Source organism: Ambystoma mexicanum, chromosome 7q (genome assembly GCF_040938575.1).
Source record: "Ambystoma mexicanum isolate Mex_15411 chromosome 7q, UKY_AmexF1_1, whole genome shotgun sequence".
Lineage (NCBI taxonomy): Eukaryota > Metazoa > Chordata > Amphibia > Caudata > Ambystomatidae > Ambystoma > Ambystoma mexicanum.
In genome coordinates, this window is record NC_090941.1 from 792,024,552 (window position 1) to 792,047,430 (window position 22,879).

The 22,879-nt window shown below is 45.1% G+C and overlaps 1 protein-coding gene across 1 annotated transcript in view; it reads left to right on the top strand.

The window, feature by feature from the left end:
- The window catches only part of LOC138527745 (collagenase 3-like), a 123,132-nt gene that overhangs the window by 95,489 nt on the left and 4,764 nt on the right, over window positions 1–22,879 (top strand). The window contains exon 9 of the mRNA XM_069639032.1: window positions 20,049–20,152. Coding sequence (XP_069495133.1) covers window positions 20,049–20,152 — 104 coding nt within the window. The remainder of the gene's footprint in view (window positions 1–20,048; window positions 20,153–22,879) is intronic.

A 22,879-nucleotide genomic window follows, 5' to 3' on the forward strand; every position in this document is an offset into this window, starting at 1 on the left:
GACAGGGAACAATCACATTAACCTACTATGGGACAGCCTGTATAGCATTGACCCTTTCTCACCCTCACTTGGTCAGTACCGGACACTCTGGGTATACTTGACCCTTCCCAGACTCTTATTAATGTAACACAGGGCAGGCACAATAGCCATGAATCTCACTGAGTGAGAGAGCCTGAATCTAGACAAATCCAAGGACGATTTCATGCACCCAACACTACTGTTTTCTGATTATTGTAGAATGTACCCACCATTGACGGAATAAATTCTAATCCCTAGTGAAACACCCTGTGTACATAGGAGACCTCTGCTTGATACAATGTTGCAAATTCATGGGTTTATGACCGTGGAAGTTTCCGTATGTTAGCTCTGCAACCCTGCACCTGATACAATGTTGGTGCAGGATTGCAATGGTTTTTTTTTAGTCGGAAGCGACCTCCTACTCGTTACGTGATTGTGAGAGAGAAACGAGTGCGGCTGGAGGTGCGGCTTGACTCAGACCCCCGAAGGCGCAGGTGAAGGCGTAGGCTCGTTAGAGGGTTCTTTCCTCTAGCCTCTACTGCCTGCCTCTTCCGTATCAACGAGCCGCTGAGCCGCCGAGTCATCGAGCCGCTGCCCTCCCGACCTGTGGAACGTACCAGTCTTTGAACGGACGCTGAATAGTGTAACGCTCTGGCGGGGGAGTTCACAGCGGATGAGACGGCCCTCCGATTAGGGGGGTAGACAGCCGGGATAACGGCTGGGTCAGATGAATGAGCGCTGACGCTGAGCCTCACGAAGATAGAGGTATTGTTATTAACAGGTGGCTTTCTCACTGGCTATCTATACCAGTGTTAGTGTGAGAATTTTCCTGCTATTACAATCCCCCTTTTCTGGGTTTTGTTTAATGGGAGCAATTGAGACAAAGAAGTGGATTTAGCACTCTTTACATGTTGATGGTTAGAGTGTGTATATTGATCTGATTATTCCCCTATTATCCCCCCTATAGTTATTCTATAGTGGAACACCTCTCCAGTGTAAGAAAGGAGGGGTTTCATGTTGTAGGACACCTGTGTCTCATACTACTCTCTACTATAAGCTGCGCAGTATTAGGAGTGGGAGACTGTTGGGGAACATTTCCTCCTTGATCTCACTCCTAGTCAAATACCTGGCGTTGGACTGTGCTGAGTTCAGCTTGAGCTGAATAGTGGTTGGTGAATCTGGCTGTGCACTACTAGCTGTCTTTATTGATAGCAAATATGCCGCCTAAAGCATATAGTGCAAAAACTAATTACAATTTAAGAAAGGGAAAACTGAATAAAGCCAATTCCAATATAAATGAGAATACAGCGGGGGAAATTAAGAAATCGCCCCCAAAGGAGAGAGGTACAATTCCAGCCTTATTCATTAAAGCCACAAAAGCACCTATGGGTAACCATAGTGAAGAGATTGTTTACTCTACGATTAATGGGAGTCAACCTTTGAATTCTACAAATTATGATGACATCGATAATAATTCACTGTTAGACTTATGCCTGTCAATCCAGAGATCAATGGCGCCGACCTCTAAGGAGACCATCGAAGAGGACAACTTAATGGGGTTACCCCTGAAAGCAGCAGTTGTCCCTAAGGCGCAGGTCCTCCATCCTGGTGGTAGCCTACTGGATATTCCTTGTACTGGTCGTCTATCAGAGTCCCCGAACCTTCAAATTCATAATGAGGACACAGAAAATTCGGCCGAAGAACCCATTAATGAGGCTTCCTGTAACAATGCTACGACAATAGCGGATATACAGGCATCAATCTCCTCTCTACAATTTGCGTTAAAAATACTTCTTAAATTATGTGGACGAATCCACATGAACACGGTTCCACAGTTGAACCAACTTAAATCTGACTTGGTATGTGATTTAGAAACTGAGAAAGAAAGGGCTTCCTCGGAAGTCCCCAGGAATATTGGGATACCGATAATCCCGGTGGAAGAAGAACATAGAACCCATCTTACCAAGAAGCAATGCAGAATGGCCAAGAGAGCAGCGATGAAAGATGTTCCGGTTGATATGGCATCTCCTCTCCCTGACACAGCCAAACCACAACTAAATTCGAGGAAAGCTAGGAAAAGAGCCAATAATGCAAGGAAAAGACAGAAGAAGAGTTCTGGGACCTTAACTAGCTGGATATTAACTGAAAAAGAAAATGAAATTTCCATTGCTAGTGAGAATAGCCAAGCTATGATGTCCTCAGGAAACTCTTGGATCAGTGACAATCAATCCTCTACTCCTCACAAGAATGGTTTAAAACATAATCAAGAAAGTTTTGACTCGGACATGGAAAGCATAGAGGATTCTGGGGATGAGTGTAAAGTTAGAAATAAGATCTGTCTAGTGAAAAATCTTAATCAAAAGACAAGTGGCAAATGGCTATCCCGAGAACCTATGCTTGAAAAATTGCACCTAATAACACAATTAAGAGTAATTCTTTCTGAAGATTTTTCCTTTGTTGAACCTCTCTGTATTACGAATCCCAATGTGACAGCATTACATTGTAAGGTATTGGCCTCAGCACAATTGATACAGAAACACAAGAATAGTCTAGCCCAGATAGGGCTTGGAGTAGATGTCAACCCAGATGATAATGATCCGTTGATAAATGTGATGGCCAAACCCATTAAGGGAAACAACATTGGAAAACCTGTATTAACCATTGGCAATAAGGTACAAATGAGTGACATCCAGAACACTCTTAAGTGGCTAGCGGACGCTTTACCCATGGTGGTAAATAAACCTTGAATTTGAACATTATTATCCTGGAACACCAGGGGTTTTAAACATTTTATGACAAGAAATGGTTCACTTCCTCTTATTGCAGAATATTCTCTTTTCATGTTACAGGAAACATGGTTACTTACTCCCATTGTAATAGATGGATATACGCTATTCCACACCTCTGCCAGAAAGGGACGAATTGGAAGACCTTATGGGGGTTTGATTATTGGGGTTGAAAAATCGATTGTATCTAGCGAAATAACCATCAAGCATAATGACAATATTATTGCAGTGGAGGTGATTATTTCCATGAAAGATAAATGGGAGAAAGTATTATTAATCAACCTATATAATCCCCATGGTGCAACTGATCGAGAATGCATCCATGATGCTTTACATGAATTATTGAGCATATGGAGGAGTGAATCAGAAAGTAATTATGTAATACTTGCTGGTGATTTTAATTGTCAAATGAAAGGTGGAGAGGGAACCACGAATAATGATTTATTAAAACCGTTACCTCTCATGCAGTATAAAAGTGATGAGGAGGGTGAAAGTTGGTTATGTTTTTTGAAAAGATGGGAACTTGAAATAATAAATGGCCGCACTCTCAGTGATCGACCAGGGAAATTTACCTGGAGGGCTGGGCGGGTGCGAAGAACGCTTGATTACGTCTGTACTAGTGCAGATGTGGCACTCCTAGTAAAAGATATGACAGTGATTGGAAATGGCTGGAGTGATCATGAGATCCTGAGTGTACAATTAGAAAGTACAATGAGTATCTTACCAGCTAATCCTACCGCCACTACTATGGTTAATCATGCAGTTACTAGACTAATCTGGTCAGATAAAAACATTATAAGAGCAGATGAAGATAGCAAAGATTGGGACATTGGGTACCTAAATCTATTTAACTCCATGACCCTAGAGGGCATGGAGAACTGGATATATGCCTTTACGGGCAAATTTGCCACTAAAAAGTTATTATATCCCATTAAGGAGAAGGGTACGATCCTGGCCTATGACCCAGTAATTAGAGATGCCAAACGTCAACTCAGAAGAAGCATACGTAAAATAAAGACCTCGATAAGCTCCATGATTACGGTTCATAGCAAAATTAGAGAATTAAAGAACCAATATCGATCCTGGTCTAAACAATGGAAAAGAAGGAAAAAATTGGATAGCTGGCAAAAAACAGTGCAAGTTATTTGCTCAAAAAACACCCGTAATATTTGGGCGTCATTGGGTGAGGCAAAGGGCAGTAGGTTTACACCCCAAATTAACCCCATAAAAGCTGAAGACTGAGTGAGATTTCTTGAACAACGTAATGGGGACATGGTTGGGTTGATGCCACGGCCTTAAATTAACCAACATATCCCCCCGCCCTTTACAGTTAGTGTCACTGAACTTCAGGAAAACATTCTGAATCTTAAGGCTTCACGTGCACCAGGACCAAATGGTCTTGCTAATATAGTTATGAAAAATAATCTTACTTTTTTGGCAAACCTACTAAAAATTGAAAAGGTACTCTCTGAGGGAAGAATCCCAGAAACCTGGCAGACCGCTATACTGGTTCCGGTATTCAAGAAGGGGAACAGACATGACCCGAGCCACTACAGATTATTATCTATGTTAGATTGCTCGGGGAAAATGTTTGCCTCCTTGATATTGCAGAAACTTCAAATCTGGGTAGAAGAATCTGGGGTGTTGGATTGTTTTCAAAGTGGCTTCAGGGCCGGATTCTCTACATCTCATAATCTTTGGATTATGAATAATTTAAGAGCCAAAGCTTTATTACCAAATAATCCCCCATTGTACGCTCTATATGTTGACTTTAAAGCGGCTTTCGATGTTGTCAATAGAGAGAAACTATGGAGTAAGCTGAGAGGTATGGCTTGTCCAACGGGTTTACTATATTATCTACAACTGCTTCACCATAAAACCACTGTCCGACTTAGATTGGACGGTAGTGGAATTACTACTAGACCTGTAAAACAACTTAGAGGGGTAAAACAGGGGTGCGTCACCGCGCCAATATTGTATAACCTATTTGTATCTGATATTCCTGAGTGCATCAGAACTGCGCATAATGTCCCTCCGAAAGTAGGCTCAAAACATTGTCTGGTGATGGCTTACTCGGATGACCTGGTCATTTTTGACCATACATTCAGTGTTCTTTCGCGATCAGCTGCTAAACTCTGGGAATATGCAGAACTGAACGAACTAACAATAAATCATAACAAGACAGAATTAATTCTCTATTCCCATGGGAAAATTAGTCGCCCTCGTTTGTATGTTAGAGGTCATGAAATCTCGTATGCTTCATTTTATAGATATTTAGGAGTCGAATTTGATTCTAGAAATAAGTACGACTCCTGTGTCCAAAATCGTAAAATTAGAGCTGCCCAACTTACGGCCATGATTTCCCAGTTTACCCGCAGTCAGAGTGAATATTCTATTTGGGCTGCTCGCCAATTATATACTCAATGTCTAGTCCCCATGGTAACTTATGGACTTGAGACGTTGGTTAATATGAATCTAGAATGGCTACAGGTTATTGAAGGCAAGTTCTGGCGTAAGTTGTTGGGTGTTCCTCAAGGAATCCCTATGGCAATACTGAGACTTGAGCTTGGGTTATCCTCACTGTCATCAATTGTTATTAAAAAAAGAGCTGAATTTTTTGTTAAAATCTGTGTGAATACTGCTAACCCTCTAATGTTAATTATGAGAGATGAAATCAGTGGGAATAAGCAGGCTAAGTTCAAGGATGAAATGATCACATTGTTTAAGAACATTGGATGGAAGCCACAATGGGGCACAGGTTTCAGTACCTTGAAATATCAATTGGGGGAGCTTTTGAAGCTATGGGATTGGCAAAATAACTTCAAACATTTGGAAAAACTGAAGAGTTATGGATTTATTTCACACATTTTATATACTTATAAAAAACCACAAGGTTATCTGAATTTGTGTCCTTCTGACAATCTCAGACGTTTTTTGTTATTACTGCGTATTAACCATCTGCCGGTGTTAACGGTCAATGGACACGAGCGAGCGATCCCCAAAGAGGAGCGATACTGCCGGATATGTAAAAGGAGAACTGTACCAGAAACTGCCAGACATGTTTTAATGTTATGTCCAAATTTAGGTTCGTTATACACTAAAAATTACGGCAATTATGTACATCACTTGGATCACATTAAGGATGATGATTTCTGGTATATGTGTCTAAATACCCAAAATCCCAGTTTACATTTAGCGCTGTATAGGATTTGGTGTAATGTAGCCAATCAGTTGAACAAATACTAATCATGAATGTCATGGGATATGAATGGAAGCCCAGTATAAACTGATAAGGGCAATTTATCATAAAATATCAAATTAGTCACGAATTAGGAGGTTTAAATAAAAGGTACCACTAAGTGTGGAAACTGATGATATTAATTGGGAGTAGTGACTATTAGGTTTCCATTGGAAAGTGCTGTAAGACTTGGGTTAGTGATCGATGAATATGTGTATATGAGTATATATATGTATTATATTCTTAATCCCTGACCAATAGTTTGGATCCATCAACAGAAATAGTGAATGAATTGTCCTTATTCGTATGAAATGTATATTAGTAATATGATACAAGATTTTCTTTTTTTTAATGATAATTTTATGATATTTTATGGTTTTATTGTATAATTCTATTGTTGGAATATATGTGTAAAGTTTTTGTTTATAAAACTATATCACATTAAAAATAAAATAAATGAGATACAATGTTGGAAGTGTGTAGGGTTCTGACCATTCACTTTTCACATGTGAGCTCAGGAGCCATGTACCAGATACATTGTTGAAAAACCAGGGTTCTCCACCACACCTGTAATCACGTTTGAATCAAATGTTTATTGCCTCCAACACAGTTCTATCACCAAGGATACAATGTTAGAAATTCAGCACGAACAGACACTTTCTAGAGTACCCAAGAGTTCATACACCTTGCCAAGTGGTTTCTTCACACAAAACACATACACTAGGGGAGCATGAGGCCTGGGTTCTGCACAGACAGTTCTAGAGAGGGGAGAGAACAATCCAAAATGGTGGATAGGCTAGATGAAGGCTTGGCCTGACCCCATAAGCCCAAAGCGAGACAGGTGCATCCCGGCACAGCAGTCAATCCAAACCATGCACTAATTGCCAGTTCAGGAGCTGATCCTCACCAAAAGTCCATCCCAGGGGGAGGAGGGAAAACACTATAAAAAGCACAGGCCCAAGTCAGTCAGTGTGGGTTTCAGTCTGATACATAACATATAGGGTTGCCCCTTGGTGTTGGTGTGGATTCGGGGCAGTATACAATATTGGACAAAAGAAAGAGGAACCCACACCATAAACATCGCAATTCTCTGTAATTGTTTATTAGAATTCATTGAGACATGTTCTGTGCTCAAAAAAGTCACAAGTTAGGAAACGTAAAAAAGTGTCTGAAGTTTGTCCACATTTAGTCATTATACAATAGATAGTGATAAATACATACTAAGATGACATTTTCTCAAGATTGAGACCAAAAATGTACATATGACAATAATGTGTAAATACCACCAAAAAAAACAGATAACCAAGAAAGTTTTTAAAGTTTTTAAAGTTTTGGAGGCATGGAAAACACATGGCCCTCATTACGACCCTGGCGGAAAGTAACTGACCCGACCGCCATAGCGTAAATAGCGTTTCCGCCATTGCACGATGGAGTAAAGTGCGGCCAATTATGACCCATCGGGCACGAGCATTACGCCATGGCGGAAGTGCAAAGTCCGCGATGGCGGAAATGTCCCCAAAACGCCCCTCTCCGCCGTCGTACGGCGCCCTAGGTGCAATTCCGCCACCCATCATAGCGGTCACCGTAATGAGCTCCAATCGCAAAATACGGTGACCGTAAATATACGGAAACGGAAGTAAAAACATGGGGCCGGAACGGGAAACAGCACGCCGCACACCTATAAAATCAGAATCCCAACACAACCATTAAAAATCCGACCCTGAGACACATCCCAACCCGACAGCCACCCTAGTTAAAACAAACAAAATGGGAAAAGTAGCAAAAAAAGCGTGCGACCGCAAGCGGCAGGTCCACTTCTCCCATGAGGAACTCACCGTGCTCACAGAGACCCTCCAGGAGAATGCTGCCGTCGTCTTCTCGACGCAAATGACCAGGACGGCACTTGCGAACAAGAAGGCCACATGGGCCCTGGTGGCACAGCGGGTAAGTGCGGTGGGGACCGCACCCCGCAACCCACAGCAATGCAGAAAGCGATGGGACGACTTGCGGATACGCATACGGAGCATACTATCAGCCAACCGTAACATTGCCACAGCTACCGGGGGAGGATCGGAATCACCCATCAAGTTGACCCCCTGGGAAGAAATCTGTGCCTCCACCATTGGAATGGAGAGCATAGAGGGAGTCGGAGGGATGGAGAAAGGAGTGCAGACATCCGAAGAATCAGGTAGGTGGGCCAAATAAAACAATGCTAAATCCACAATGTCCAATCATGTGAAGTACCATGTGGCCACATAGTGCAACAGAAACACATGTCCAGGAGAACGGCCACATACATTGGCCTGATAGCGCACTTTAAAAGTCACATTAAATACATAAATAATAAAAAATCCTAAAAACACCCTCTACACGTGCAGCATGCACACCCTAACTGCAGGCTGCAAAACAACTGCATCCTCAATCCACACAGAAATGAAACCACCTCCAAGGCCCTGACCCAAATCACCCTCAGGTACCACCCCAATGCATGTGATACATTGCCATTCCAATTTCCACAGACCCATAAATAACGCTCGCCCTCCTTTACTCCACCACAGGGTCCGAGTCAAACGACGAGCTGCAGGACACCCCTACCAGCACACCTGCAAAGAGGGCCAAGACCAACGGCCAAAGACCCTCCACCTCAGCTGCACGGATCAAGACACGGCAGCAGCCCAAATCAAGTGGCAGCACACAGGAGGGGACTTCAACAGGCACCCCAGCAGCCAGCATGCCCACACCAGCAGCACCACAGGTCCCCCCAATGGATGCCACAGAAGGCACTGCTTCTGATGGCAGCAGCACCATAGGTGACACTGCATTAATGCCAGCATGCTCCGACACAGACAACGGTGCTGTCGATGTAGGACCCATCCATGACCTGTCTCAATCCCCCTGTTTGTTTCATCCCCTACACCATGAGGATACCACGCAGGGGCACCCACAAGACGACGACTGGCCATCCCCCACAAGCCCTGTGGCAAGGCAACATGAGTTGATCAGCCCCTCTGTGACACCACCGCAAATGGCCATGGCACAGCAGAGGCAACAGTCCCTCGACCAGGTGATCGTGCAACAGCAGCAACTGGCCACGCTCCTCAAGGACCATGCTGATGAATGTGGGGGTACTAAGGCAGCCATAGAAACATCTACTGAGACACTTAGGGCACAAATGGAGAGAAGCACCGAGAGCCTGAGGGTACAAATGGAGAGAAGCACCGAGAGCCTGAGGGGGGAACTGCATGCGACGTCCAAAGACGTATGTGCTGAACTTGCCGCTGTGCGCCGTGTGCTCACTGAGCTCTCACAAACCCTTAGGGACATGCATGGACGTGAGCAGGCAGAGACATCATCCGTTGCAAGTTCCGTCCAGGGCAGCCCCCAACGTAGATCTGGGAGGAACCTGCGCTCCACAGGCAGGGGTGCCCCTGATACCCGGAGAGGGGGCTTGCAATAGCGTCTGCCCACTGACAATGAGCATCTTTGGACACTGGTGTTCGGGGGGGAGGTAGGAGGGTGGAGGGGGGGTGTTGGGCTTTCTTGGGTGGCGGGTCGATGGGGTGTGTAATATAATTTCAATTATGCTATAAACATTTCATAATCATACAATGAGACGTGTGGACATTGATCTTTGTGTACGAGGCCTTTATAGGCGTACAGTCCACATTGTGCATGTTCCAGACACACACAGTGCCACAAGTCCCGTGTCCATGTATCAGCCACCAGGCGTGAGTGCTAGAAGCATGAATCTATGATACTCTGACGAATTTCACGAGCCTCCTGTGCCTCGCGGACTCCCTGAGGTGCTGCCACATCCCCAGCCTCATCATGACCATCTTCAGGTGCATGCAGTTCTGCGTCAGGGGGCATGGGCACATTTCTACGTACGCACATGTTGTGTAGCATGACACATGCCATGACTATCTTTGCAACCTTCTCATGGCGGTACAGGAGTGCCCCGCCAGACCTGCTGAGGCAGCGGAAACGAGCCTTCAGTAGGCCGAATGCCTGTTCTATGACTACACGGGTACGTGAGTGGGCATGGTTGTAGTCCTCCTCATGCTGGTCCTGTGGGTTCCGGAGTGGTGTAAGGAGCCATCTCTTCAGTGGATACCCGGCATCACCTGTATGTGGACAAGAAAGGATGTTTGTGGAATGACATTGCTACGTACGCATCCCCCCCCTTCCTGCCAGGTCATTGCCGCATCACATACCCCACATTATCATGCATGGAATGAGACTCACCGAGTAGCCAGGATCTGTTCCCTGCGTGTCGCTCCATGTAGCGTGGTATTGTAGAGTTCCTCAAGACCATAGAATCATGGGTTGATCCAGGAAATCGGGCACAACAATGTGTAAAGATCCTGTTGGAGTCACACACCATCTGTACATTAAGAGAATGATATTGCTTCCGGTTGCGGTACTGGGCCTCCATGGCATGTGGGCCAACCAATTCCACATGGGTGCAGTCGATGGCACCAATGCATGCCCGGTATGCCGGCCAGTGCATGGAATCCAACTTTTGTGTTTGTAATCTCCTGCTCCGAGCGTGGTAAAGAGATGTAGTCGTCTGCGTGCTTCAGGAGGGCATCGAGCACTTGCAATAGTGTCCGTGAGAACAGTGGCTGTGAAATGCCATGCAACTGTCCGACTGTGTGCTGGTAGGTGCCTGTGGCCAGGAAGTGGAGTACAGACACCACCTTCAGTAGGGGTGGGATGGCGGTTGGGCTATCTATCATGCTGACAAGGTCAGCGTGTGTCATGTCCACAATGGAGATTATGGTGTCCCGGTCCAAACGGTAGAGGGTGTGGATCTGCTCATCAGTGAGGTTGAACGGATGAGCTCGGAGGCGTGGGATTGCGGGCTGCCTGCGTGGTGGTAGTGGCTGTGCTGGTGGGCCTTGCTGGCCCTGCCTTGCCCTCCTCCTCCTCCTGCGTCTCCTCTGTGCGGCCGGTTGTTGTAGTAGTTGGTGTTCGTCTTCTTCTTGAAGTTGGAGTACTTGCAGTGCTATCAGGTCCCCCAGGCCCAACATCGCTAGTCCTGCCGGTAGCATTTTGGAGTGGGTGTGGTTGTGGGAGGGGGTTGGGTGTGCAATTTATGTGTTTTCAGGCTGTATAGCCTCCACCTGTGGTGATTCATTCCACCTGTGCCAGCTGCAATCCCCTTTGGGCGAGCACTGTACCGAGGTTCACCGACGGGCGGGGCGTCCCATTTGTGAGTGAAGCCAGTTGCCATTTTCACACACTGCCGCACTACATGGATGATTTTGTGATTTCGAGCGCCCACGGATGCCTTTTCGACGTGATGTTGCAAATGAGGAATTCGAAGGACAGCGCTTTCGGTTTTCAGCTAGCGGCGAGGAGACGCCCACAGGTCTGACTGCAAATATAACGTTCTATTGTTTAATGTCCTTGGGACAGGGGCCATGGCGAGAATGCAATGATTGATATGAATAGTATGGGATGCGCAATAGCGTAGTGGACGATAAGGCAGGACGTTCCCAAATACATGTTACTTCACATCACTAGAATTCCGGGCTGGAGCACAGTGGATTTTGCAGGCTGCATTACGCACAGACTCAATGGAGATTTCAAATGTAATGTGAGTTAATAATCATGCGTTTTTATACCGGGATGAGGGAATGATGTATGGATGCATGGACAGATGATTTAATAGAGAGTTTGCCATGTACATGGCTTTTTGGTATCTATCCCCTTCCCCTGCGCTATGTGATGCAGAGCTGCCATAGTGGGACCATCGTATATCTGCCCTTGTTGAACCCTCCCTGTCTCGACGCGCCTTCCAACACTTGTGTCTATGCACGTTACTAATCCCATCTCATGGATTCTGTTTTAACAGACGCATGCACACAAACACTCGTTTGTAATAGTGTTTTCACCTCGATTTATATTGTTATGATTGGCAAGTGATTCATGGGTGGAAATAATCCTTTTGAGTGGGCTAGCATGCATATGGCTGTAGATTTGGTGTGATCATTGAAGTGAGTGATTCAAATGAAGTTCTGATGGCCATACTATTCTTTTTCATTTCATTTGGGTGACAGGTATCTCCTCCCCTTTTGCCGCTGCCATCTGTATGCCACTCCTGCAGATGGCTTTTACTCCCGACACCTGCTGCTTCGAGTTAATCAGTGGAGCACCATTACGATCTTATGGGACGATCGCCAATGGGCCACATGCCCTTACGCAGTACTAGTGGCTAGGAGCAACATATCTACCTTTCAGCTGGACTAGTGCCTACCTAATGGGACGGGCCTGCGGTTCTAGGCGCTTCCATGTTGCCTTTTTGGACGTGAATGTAGCCCCTGTGTACCATGAAGGAACAGGGCGTCACACAAGGAGTAGCTGGTCATTTATTGCGGATGCAGCCCACAGTAATGTAGATATTTTGGGGTTCATGACCTAATAGCTGTATGGGCTTGGTGAATTTGATGTGCATTAAAATTTTAGTCTGATGTTAACCGTGTAGCGTTATTCTTTGGAAGTAATGTAGCATATTCCTATTTGTGGAGCGATGTATTGTGAGTAGATCTGCATTGGGTTCCGGCTTCTGAGTATAGTTGCGTGGTACTGTACTGGCCGCGTTTGCCTACGAAGCCCACTGAGGTCAGGGATAGGGGCTGCCATCATGACTGTTTTAATGATGTCATGCTTAGGGGCGGGGGTTTAGCTTTTGTGTAACAGATGCCGGTCAGCCAGGTGGATTGGTGGAATGATGTGATTATCAGATAATGGCTGGTCACAGGTGCCTGTGTTTGCGTGCGTTTCTTGGAGGGAGACTGAGGTCATGTCCATTGGAATAGCTTCTGTATTCGTGCCATCTGTGCCCTGCAGCTCCCATTGGCCCCTCTTGAGATGAGCCTGGCTGCTCAGTCACTCTGCCAACTTGTGTGGTACATGCTTATGCTGATGGTTGGTTTGTTTACTGGCATGTGTACAGGGCTGGTGCAGTCTCCCTAAGGATACTGCTTTGAATGTTGCCTTACACTGGTGTCAGGCGATGGGGGCCTGTTGTTGTTTTGTCTCATCTTTCAGTTCATTTTGCTGTACTTGAACCTTCGCATGCCTGTGCTGCATCAGTACGGCAATGGTGACATGCCAAATATGGATGGCCACTCACAAGGCACTTGGAGCCCCTACATTCATTTGTTCGTTGGCATGCGTGGGTGACTTGTGCATTTCACTGGTTGCATTTTACTTCATTGCACCTACGAGGTGTTGTGCAATGTGGCCAGGGAGTGGTGTACAGGCACTCAGTTGGGCCATTTACGGTTGGTTCACGATGCCGTATTTCTCGCCATGGCGGATTGGTACTTTCCGCCATGCTTGATGGCATTATGTAAATGTCCGCTAGGGTCAGAATTCGCGTACCGTTGCGCCATGGTGGTAATTACGGTTTTGCATGGCGCGCGTGCGCGTACTTGGTGCAGTTAGCGACACTACGGTGTCGCTAATGGCATCGTACTTTACGGTGACGGGTCATAGTCGCAACGAGCGGTATTCGATGGCGGTATTGCATTTCCGCCATCGTTTTTCGATTTCCGCCAGGGTCGTAATGAGGGCCATAGACTTGAATCAAGAAAACCATTAGTGTTCCTATTTAGTACACTCTCTTACTACTTTGAACAGTATCAGGATCCCTATTTGTGTACTCCTGATTAGTTGTCTGTTGTATTACATAATCAATACATGATTGTGTTTATAATCTGCCATCGTGCATGTTTGTAAATCTACACATTCTAGATCAGAGCTCATGTACATTTGTTCAGAAGGATGGGCACTGAAGACACGTTTCGGCTTGCCAATGTTAACGGCATCTATGTTGAGCCTTCTTCAGGGCGAATGGACCTCATAGTCCCTGTGCCTTTGAGTATGAGGAACGTGTAACCTTGTTTCCAGGGATGAAAAATCCTCTGGAACGGGTGGACTGGCCCTTGCCGTCACTTAAAGGTTTGTGAAGTGAGTAGCCCTGCCACTTCAGTCTGGTTCCTTGTGCTCCAACAAGTTATTCTATTAGATTTTCTTCTTTTTTTCTTATTTCTTTATTTCTCTCCTGTCTCGCCACTAGTGTCGCTCAGTGGGAAGGAGGGCCAGTTGCAAGTCCCAGATTTCTTTATCCAATTTCGCTCTGAATCTTGGTATCACTTTCGACCCTTCTTTGTCCTTCTCCTCTCACTTCCTTGCTACCGCACAGGCTTGCTGCTTCAACTTTTCAATATGCGTAAAGCCTGCCCCTTTTTATGTAAATAAACCTTCTGAATGACAATTTCCGACTTAAGTCTTTCACGCATCCTAGGTGGTCCCCCTGACTGTAGTTTCAGCAACTACTTTTTTAAGTTGTCCTTTTGTTCGACAATGTTGCAGTGACTCCCCTTTGTTTGACCAACTGTTTAGGGATGAAGGGTTGGCCGGCAGGTACACATCAACTGAAACAATGGACTATCTGGGGTTGTCCCGTTTGACAGCAACCAGGCAACAACTCAACAGCTTTCAGATCACATCCTCGAATCCCTTTACATTGTCCATGTTCAGTTGACTTGTTTACACTGGTTTGCACCACGACCTTTCAAAAGTCCCTATTGTGGGTGTTCACTTTATAATACCCCCAACTAGAAGATGCTTCAGAAACAGCTATACCATAAATATTTCCACGCTTCCTCCAGATGGTAGCGGAGATCAGTATGAATGATTCCTTTGAGGGGAAATGACTCAATGGTAAGCGATATCACCTGCTACTTGTAGCATTTCACGTTCTTTTGACAGGCTGGCTTCAGGTTGTGTTCGAGTTATGACAATTCTGTAACTGCAAGTATTCACCTGACTTCAGTCCCCCCAACACGGTGGATTCCCCCTCAATATCACATGCACCTCCTCACCGCGGCAGTGTGGGTTTTAGAAGAAGCGTTTAAGGTTTGGCTGCAGCTTGAGATTGGAGAAAGTTGGAGAAAGAAGAGGCTAGAGAGAAGTGGTAGCAGTGGAGTGCAGTAGGAGCTGGTAAAACATGAGGCTCAGGGGAATCACTTGCGACCCCACATTTCTATTTTACCAGCTAGGCCTCAGATGTGCTGGACCACTGTGAAGCGTGTGAATTTGCCGAAATTGCGCACTGCTGTATTCTTTCAACATATATCCTGCATGCAGCCACTACCTTCGAGTGTGCAGTGTTGTGTGCCTGATTTTAATAATTTTTGGCTATTCTCTGCATTGTGGGGCCTCCCGCAACACGGCCGCCACATTTCACGATTCCACAGTGCCCTTCCCTGCTGCAGTCTGAGGCTGCAGTGATTGACTTGCCCTTAATACTTTGCCAGCCAACACACAAAGCTGACAGGCGAACGCCGGCCCACCAGCCAAAGGCCCGCACCTAGGCCCGTGTGTGTCCTCTCTTTGCCTTTCTTTCATGGTTTTCATCAGACGGTGTGCTCCTCATTTCTGCCTGCTGGGAGCCTCCACAAACAACACGAGGCTCAGGGGAATCACCTGAGATCCCCACTATCTTTATTTTACCAGGTAGGCGTCATATGTGCTGGACCTCCGTGATGCATGTGAATTTGCACACTGCTGCATTCTTTCAACATATATCCTGCTCTCAGCTACTATCTTCATGAGTGCACTGTTGTGTGCCGATTTTAATAATGTGTGGCTATTCTCTGCATTGTGGGGCCTCCCGCAACATGGCAGCCACGTTTCACCATTCCATGGTGCACTTCCCTGCTGCAATCTGAGGCTACAATGATTGCCTTGCCCTTCATACTTTGCCAGCCAAACCACGAAGCCGGCAGGCGAACGCCAGTCCACCAGCCAAAGGCCCATCCCTAGGCCCGTGTGTGTCCTCTCTTTGGCTTTCTTTCATCGTTTTCATCGGATGGGTGTGCTCCTCATTTTTACCTGCTGGGAGCCTCTACAAACAACACGAGGCTCAGGGGAATCACCTTCGAGCTTGGGCTCCCCAGCCCTTACCTCCTCTTCCTTCTTCCTTTGGCACTTGTACATACTGAATACCCACAAGGCATAGTAGGTTTTTTTTAATTTATTTTATTTCATACAGTTTGGTTAAACTTTTGAAATAACTAAATCAACAACTACAAAATTACTGCTTCCATAAAACCTCGTATAACATTACAAAAGTATAATTTATAAAATAACAGTATTAAAATAAAAGGGGAACGAAACACAACGAATCAAACATTGGACTATCAGTGTAGATTCTCAGGTTTGTCCCTTCCCTTCTTCCCACTCTGCTCTTAATATTGTGTTGTATTTGTATTTACCACCCTCTCTCCCTGCCCTGTGGGTGCTTTGAAACAGTATATTTTTATTGTATGAGCGCCTAACAAGCAAACAATACATAAATAAGAGTTAAGAGACTGTTGAATGATTGTAAAATCAATGGACAGGAGGAGCTGACAAAGGATAAGAGGGAGGAAGTAGTAAGAAGAAGGGTACAGGAGGAGGTGACACCATTATGAGAAGAGGGTTGCGGTCAGGAGGACGTGGTAATATCGAGGGTGCAGGAAGATGTGACAGCATCAGGAGAAAAGGCTAGTAGACAGAAAGAGGTCATACGATCAATGGGGTAGAAGGAGTTGACATCATTAGGAAATCAGGGTGACTGTCAGGAGGAAGTGGCTAGATGGAGAAAGCAGGAGGACGTGATGACATCATCTGGACAAGATGAAGAAAGCAGGAGGAAGTGATATCATCTGGCCAAATGTGATATAGAAGAGATGGTAACATTAGGTGATGAGTGTGATACAGAGGCAGTGGCATTTGTAATATTAAGGAGAGGTGGTAGCAACCAGCAAGGTATTGCGCCAAGAGGAGAAGAGGTTAGTGTGTAAGTGGTGATATCAGGTGGTGGAGGCAGCACAGGCCAAGTCAGGAAATAAAGAGAGCAGAGGGATGGGGTCATATCAGGAAGTGAGGGGGATACAGAAGAGGGGTTGTAGGAACATCAGGCAGTGGAGGCTGGACTGAGGAGGAGGAGGACAGTTCCCTAGTCAGCTAGCACAGGAAGGTGTCATTGGGGCAGGTTGGCCCTAGGTAGGACGGACTAAGCCGTGGACGGAGGTAAGAATTAGAGTGGGCCATGGAGGCTAAATAGGAACAAACTGGCAAGAGGAGAAGAAGAAATAGGGCCCCAGTAAAGCAAGACCTCAAAAAACCCTCTCTAACTCTCCCTGCATGCTATTCCCACTGTTCTGTTTATTGGTAAGACTACAGACCAGAGTGAGTCCAGCTTTATAGGACAATAGAAGTCCTGCAACTAGAGAGTCATTTGAAGAAGGGTCAGGAAATCTGAAAGCTCACAATTATACCTCCAAAAAGCTGTTGAACTGGAGCATTAATCTTGGTAAGCTTCTTGGTCTCAAGCAACCCCTCTGACAATCTGACAATACCCAAAGGCACATGCAGACATACAAACACTGGCTGACACTCACACATGCAAACACACACATACACACACAAACACAAATACACACACACACACACACACACACGGACGGATACAGGGGAGCGAGCAAAGGTGACAAAGGAAAAGTGACAAACCCAGATAGAGGGAAAGAGATAGTGAAGAAAAAAGCAACACAAAGTAATGTAAGAAGCATTGGCAAAACCAGTAAGTTTTGGCTGTGAAATACTAATGTGCATCAATACATTCTCCAATAAACGTCATGCCATGACTAAAGGGTCACTGCTGGGCTTACCCTGTGCTGACAATTATTAAAGCACTAAAAAAGGCATATTTGTTTAACAAACAAGTAAAGGAAAATAAACACTTTCTGTCTAGCCTCAGACATCTGGCAATCTTTCTATTAAATTGAGAGCATATGACATACCATGCAGCTAAGGCACACACAGAATTTTCACCTCTCAGAATCATAATGCCAACAACATACATAAGAAGGGAATAATGACACAGTACTAAGGCAGTTCTGTATACTTTCACATTTATTTATTAATTATATATATATAGCGCACCTAACCTGAAGGTATCTGGGTGCATTGCTTAGGTTACACAAATGTTACGAGACAGCGACGAGAAAACATTGCAGATCATTTCATATCATTACATAGCAAGTAGAGGGGCAGTCATTACATAAATAAGAGGGACAATCAATACATAACTATGACAGATAATTACATATATGGTAGATGGACAAAATCAGTCCTGATGGGTGCGGATGTGGGTCCGGGGCCCCATTATCGCTCTTGTGTGAAGAGGCAAGTTTTCAATTTTGTTTCTAAAGTTCCAGAAGGAAGGTTCTGCTCTAAGAGGAATAGAGTTCCATAGTTTAGCAGCTAGAATTGGGAAACTGTTACTCCCAGCTTTTTGTAGCTTAAATCTTGGAATCTTTAAGCAGTGTGCATGTATGGACTGGGTACGTCAGTCAGAGTGATTTCTGGTAAATTTATTCACAAGGTATTTTGGAGCTGAATTGGAGAGACACTAGTGGGTGAGTGCTAAAGTTTTAGCACGATTCTGTCTTGCACAGGAAGCCAGTGGGCGTTTCTTCTAGCTGATGAGATGTGGTTGGCTTTAGGGATGTTGAGTGCTGCTCACAACACATTGTTTTGAAGCACTTGCAATTTATTGATGTTGCGTCTGTTCGTCCCTAGATACAGTGCCTTGCAAGAGTCGAGTTTGGAAAGTATAAGGATTCTAGCCAAGGTAATACAACTGTCCGGTGACGGGAATGATCTACAGACATTGATCAGTTTAGATGTGTAAGCCGTTGCTGAAGCCGTGGCATTCACTTGTTTGGTAAGAGTGAGAGTGGAATCAAGATAGATGCCGAGAGTTTTCACTTCCTTGGAGACATTAATGTCAATGCCATCAATGTTGAAGGAGTTAAATTGAGTGGCAAGTTTGGATAGTTAGCCCTGTGATCTAACAAGGAATATTTCTGTCTTATCATCGTTAAGGCAGAGGCTGCGGATAGCCATCCACGCCTGGATGGCTTGGTAAATTTGGTTGGGTAGTTTAGTGTCTGTATCATAGGAGCCTGAGATGGAAATGAGGATTTGGGTGTCATCCGCTTAGTTAATGTAGGTGACACCCATGTCATCCAGTTTGTCAAAAAGTGGCTTGGTGAAAATGTTATATAATGTGGGGGGACGCAGGAGCCCTGCGGTACTCCACAGGTGACTAGGGCAGGCTCTGCTGAAGCCGAGGGTGCAAAAACCTTCATGGTTCTGTTGGCAAGGAAGGACTGTATCCATGTGGCCGCTTTGGCAGTGAAGTGGGCAGCCGACGACAGGTGTTTGCACAGGGCTTTATGGTCAACTAAATCAAAGGCTGTTGATCTAATAGGAGGAGGAGGGTTAGCTTTCCCTTATCTTCTAACTCGTCCATTTGTGTTTTTAGATCTATAAGGGCTGATTCAGTGCCATGTCCTGGTCTGAAGCCTGATTGTCGAAGACCTAGGAGATCATTTGCTTCTAGATGGCCTTGGATTTGTAGGTATGCCGCCCTCTCCAGAATTTTCAGTTGGAAGGGTACTGTTATTATAGGCCTGTAATATGTAGGGATGTTGGGGTCTAGTGTCGTTTATGAAAGAAGGCGATGGATGGAAAGAAAGAAGGAAGGCAGGGAAAAAAAGTTGAAGGAAGAAATGATTGAGGGTTGAAAGGAAAGAAGAAAAGACAGAAGGAAAGAAAGAAAGAAAGAAAGAAAGAAAGAAAGAAAGAAAGAAAGAAAGAAAGAAAGAAAGAAAGAAAGAAAGAAAGAAAGAAAGAAAGACCACTTCATCTTACAGAGACTTCCTGTTTTCTGATGACAATGAAATGTGATCACACACAATCAAGACTTGGTTTAATTTAGTGTCCTGCAGTTGAACGACTCCCTAAACATGCGCCAAACATCTTAGCCACCAGGTCTCATCTCATGCACACTGTAAACACCACTCACCAGTCATTCATGTGTATGTATATGCACTTCATTCACAGTTATGATTGTTGTCTCTCTTTGCACCCTTGCACAGTTATGATGAAAAGAATCGAACAATGGATCCAGGTTTTCCAAAGTCGATTGAATCTGAGTTTCCAGGCATTGGCAGTAGAGTGGACGCAGCCTACGAACAGAACGGTAAGAGTCCCTTTCGTATTCCTCGCACATGCAGATCTTTCCTTCCTTCTTGAGTTAAGTAAGGAAAGGTGTACATGTAGAAGAGGGAAGTGAGGAATTGAGTGTTGTTTACTCTTAGAGATGCTAGAACGTTTGCTGGCCTTGGAAGGGTGTACTATCACCACAACCTCCCCTTCTGTCTGTCCCCCAATCTCTGTTCAGTCTGTTCGATAAAGACTTCCGGCTGCCCCAAAATCGTCCTCTTTTCTTCTGGTGACACATCTACCACAGCATAGGACCAGTTGCAGCTGATGGAAGAAGGTGACAACACGACCAGAACAACCAGCACCACCGTCCCAGATATTTGGAACAAGGCCTGCCCAGTGGGTTCCCCAGAATATCATATTTGTCTCCTTGCCATTAATAGAATCACGACTGTCTATCACATTATTAGGACCAATCAGAAATTAAAGGAGTGGCCTGGACATTCCAAAGAAACAAAATCACAGCAGATGAAGCGTGCACACAGGGCTTGCAACAGAACGTGTAAAAAGTGGACGCATTAGCCCTATTGGCTGCCCTGAGAATATCCTCTAGACAGGCCCCAGCCAAAAAGACTTTTGAGGCTATGGCACCCCTGGCAAAATTAGCCCCAGATATTTCTGTGTCTGCTTAATGACACCCTTTACCCACCTATCCAGACTAGGGGTTGAAAACAGGAACAAGGCTTTCAAAATGACAGAAGCACAGCCCCAGAGGATCTTCTCAAGCCAACCATTGACCTTTCAGAGAGCCTCAAGCACTGCACCGCGGACATCAATGGATTATTTGGAAAGGCAGGATAACCACTAACCATAGAAGTAGTTTTGGTTCATCGATACAAGTACATGCCAGTAAATGTGAATAGTCGACCAGCAGGGACATCTGCATCTAGCAAATAATTACGATTTATAGACCTACAGTCTATAAAGCTATTGTGCCCCTAAATATTTTTATTTTTAAATGGATATCTGTATGGAATTGTTGTTGGGAACTAGCTAGTTCCCAGCAACCACGTCCAAACGTGATGAGGAGCGCGGGGCATGGCTCAATTAGCCCCACCCTAACAAGGCAAGGAGGACTGTGGGGGCGGTGGGCGTGTGTCCCTTGGCCACGTCTGTGAGGTACGGCCCGCGTCACGATGAAAGTGGTGCTTGGAGGAGGCCACTACCCCTCAATGTTAGATAGTAAGAGGTGGATAGAAGGGGGCTGGTCATGTTTTGGTGCCCTGCCCTCGTCCGTCTGGTGCGGCCCAGGCAAGGCGGAGAGCGGCGCTGACAGCACGGCTGTCAGCGCAGAGCTCCCTCTAATCATGGGAGCACCGCACTGAGAGCCATGCAGTGCAGGCAGCATGTCTGTCAGCGCGGCGCGGCGCACCCATGATGAGAGGGAGCGCGACGGTGACAGCCATGCCGCCAGCGGCCCCGGGGGAATGCTTTGATAATTATAATGATAATAATGATAAGTTATTATTTAGCACTTATGCTTAAGTGCTGTACATAGAACCTATTTACATACATTAACCATCCGAACGGAATGCCTATTTCCAGGCTATTTTGGTTTTCCGAGCCATACCGGCTCATATAGCCTGGAATCGGGGAGTACCACATCACTCGCCCGGGAAATAACATATAATATTAATTCACGGTACTGTTGAGCGTGGACACAAGCACCAAGTTGAAGTGCCTTTTTGTTATTGCATAATGACAAGAATATCACAGTGGTCATTTGTTTATATTTGTTCACCTCAGCAGGGAAGTTACTTGCCCTGTAACGGTGCCAAGGTGCTCGGCTGCCTTACCAGTCACTATGCACTACACTGCATGGTAACATACGTGCAGGCATATTTGAATGTTGCATAGGGTGTCCTGCCTATTTATTTAGTACGAAGATTTCCTGCTCTTATTCTTCACTACTCTGCTCTGTCTCTCCAATCGTCTTTCAATTATGGCTATTCTCATGATGCATATGTTCTAATCCTCTGTGCGCATGCCACAGTTCAAGCTAAACAAGTATGGATTGTCCCTGAAATGATAAGGAAAAGCTTGCGATGTATGGCTAAAATGTCTTTCTTCATTTATTCGTATGAATGCCATCTGAACATACACATTTCTCCACATCGATGCTTTTTTATGTTTTATTTATTTATATGGGTTACTTACAGATAGGCATGTAAACAACATTTAAGTGCAGCAAATCTAAACCATGTGCCATATAACTAATGTAAATTATTGAGGGAGAAGCCACAACTGAGAAAGTACATTAGGACAAACCTAGAAAGTGAAAAAGGACTCATCTCTCCTTGACTCCCAGTGCTCCGAGTCCTTATGCAGGTAGGTTTGACATTGTGGCGAGGCCTCTATTCATGCATCTCAAGGTATTTTCCCAAGATGCTTACAAATTGGTCCCCTTTCCCCCTACATAATGGGGGGAGCAGATAGCTATACACATAGCGCGTGCATCCCTGATAACAAGACAAGGGTTCATTCAATGTTCCACTAGACTCACTCCTGAGGTGGTAAATTGTGTACCGCAAATGTGTTCAATAAGGTGATAATTAGTAACACCTGTTATCAAGTGCTCTGAAACTGAACTTTCCAGTATACAGTGTTATATAGAACGCCACATATTACCATTATTATTAAGTAGTAATATTATTCGATACTGAATCTTAGATGTCACACTGTATACTTTCAGTTTTACTTATTT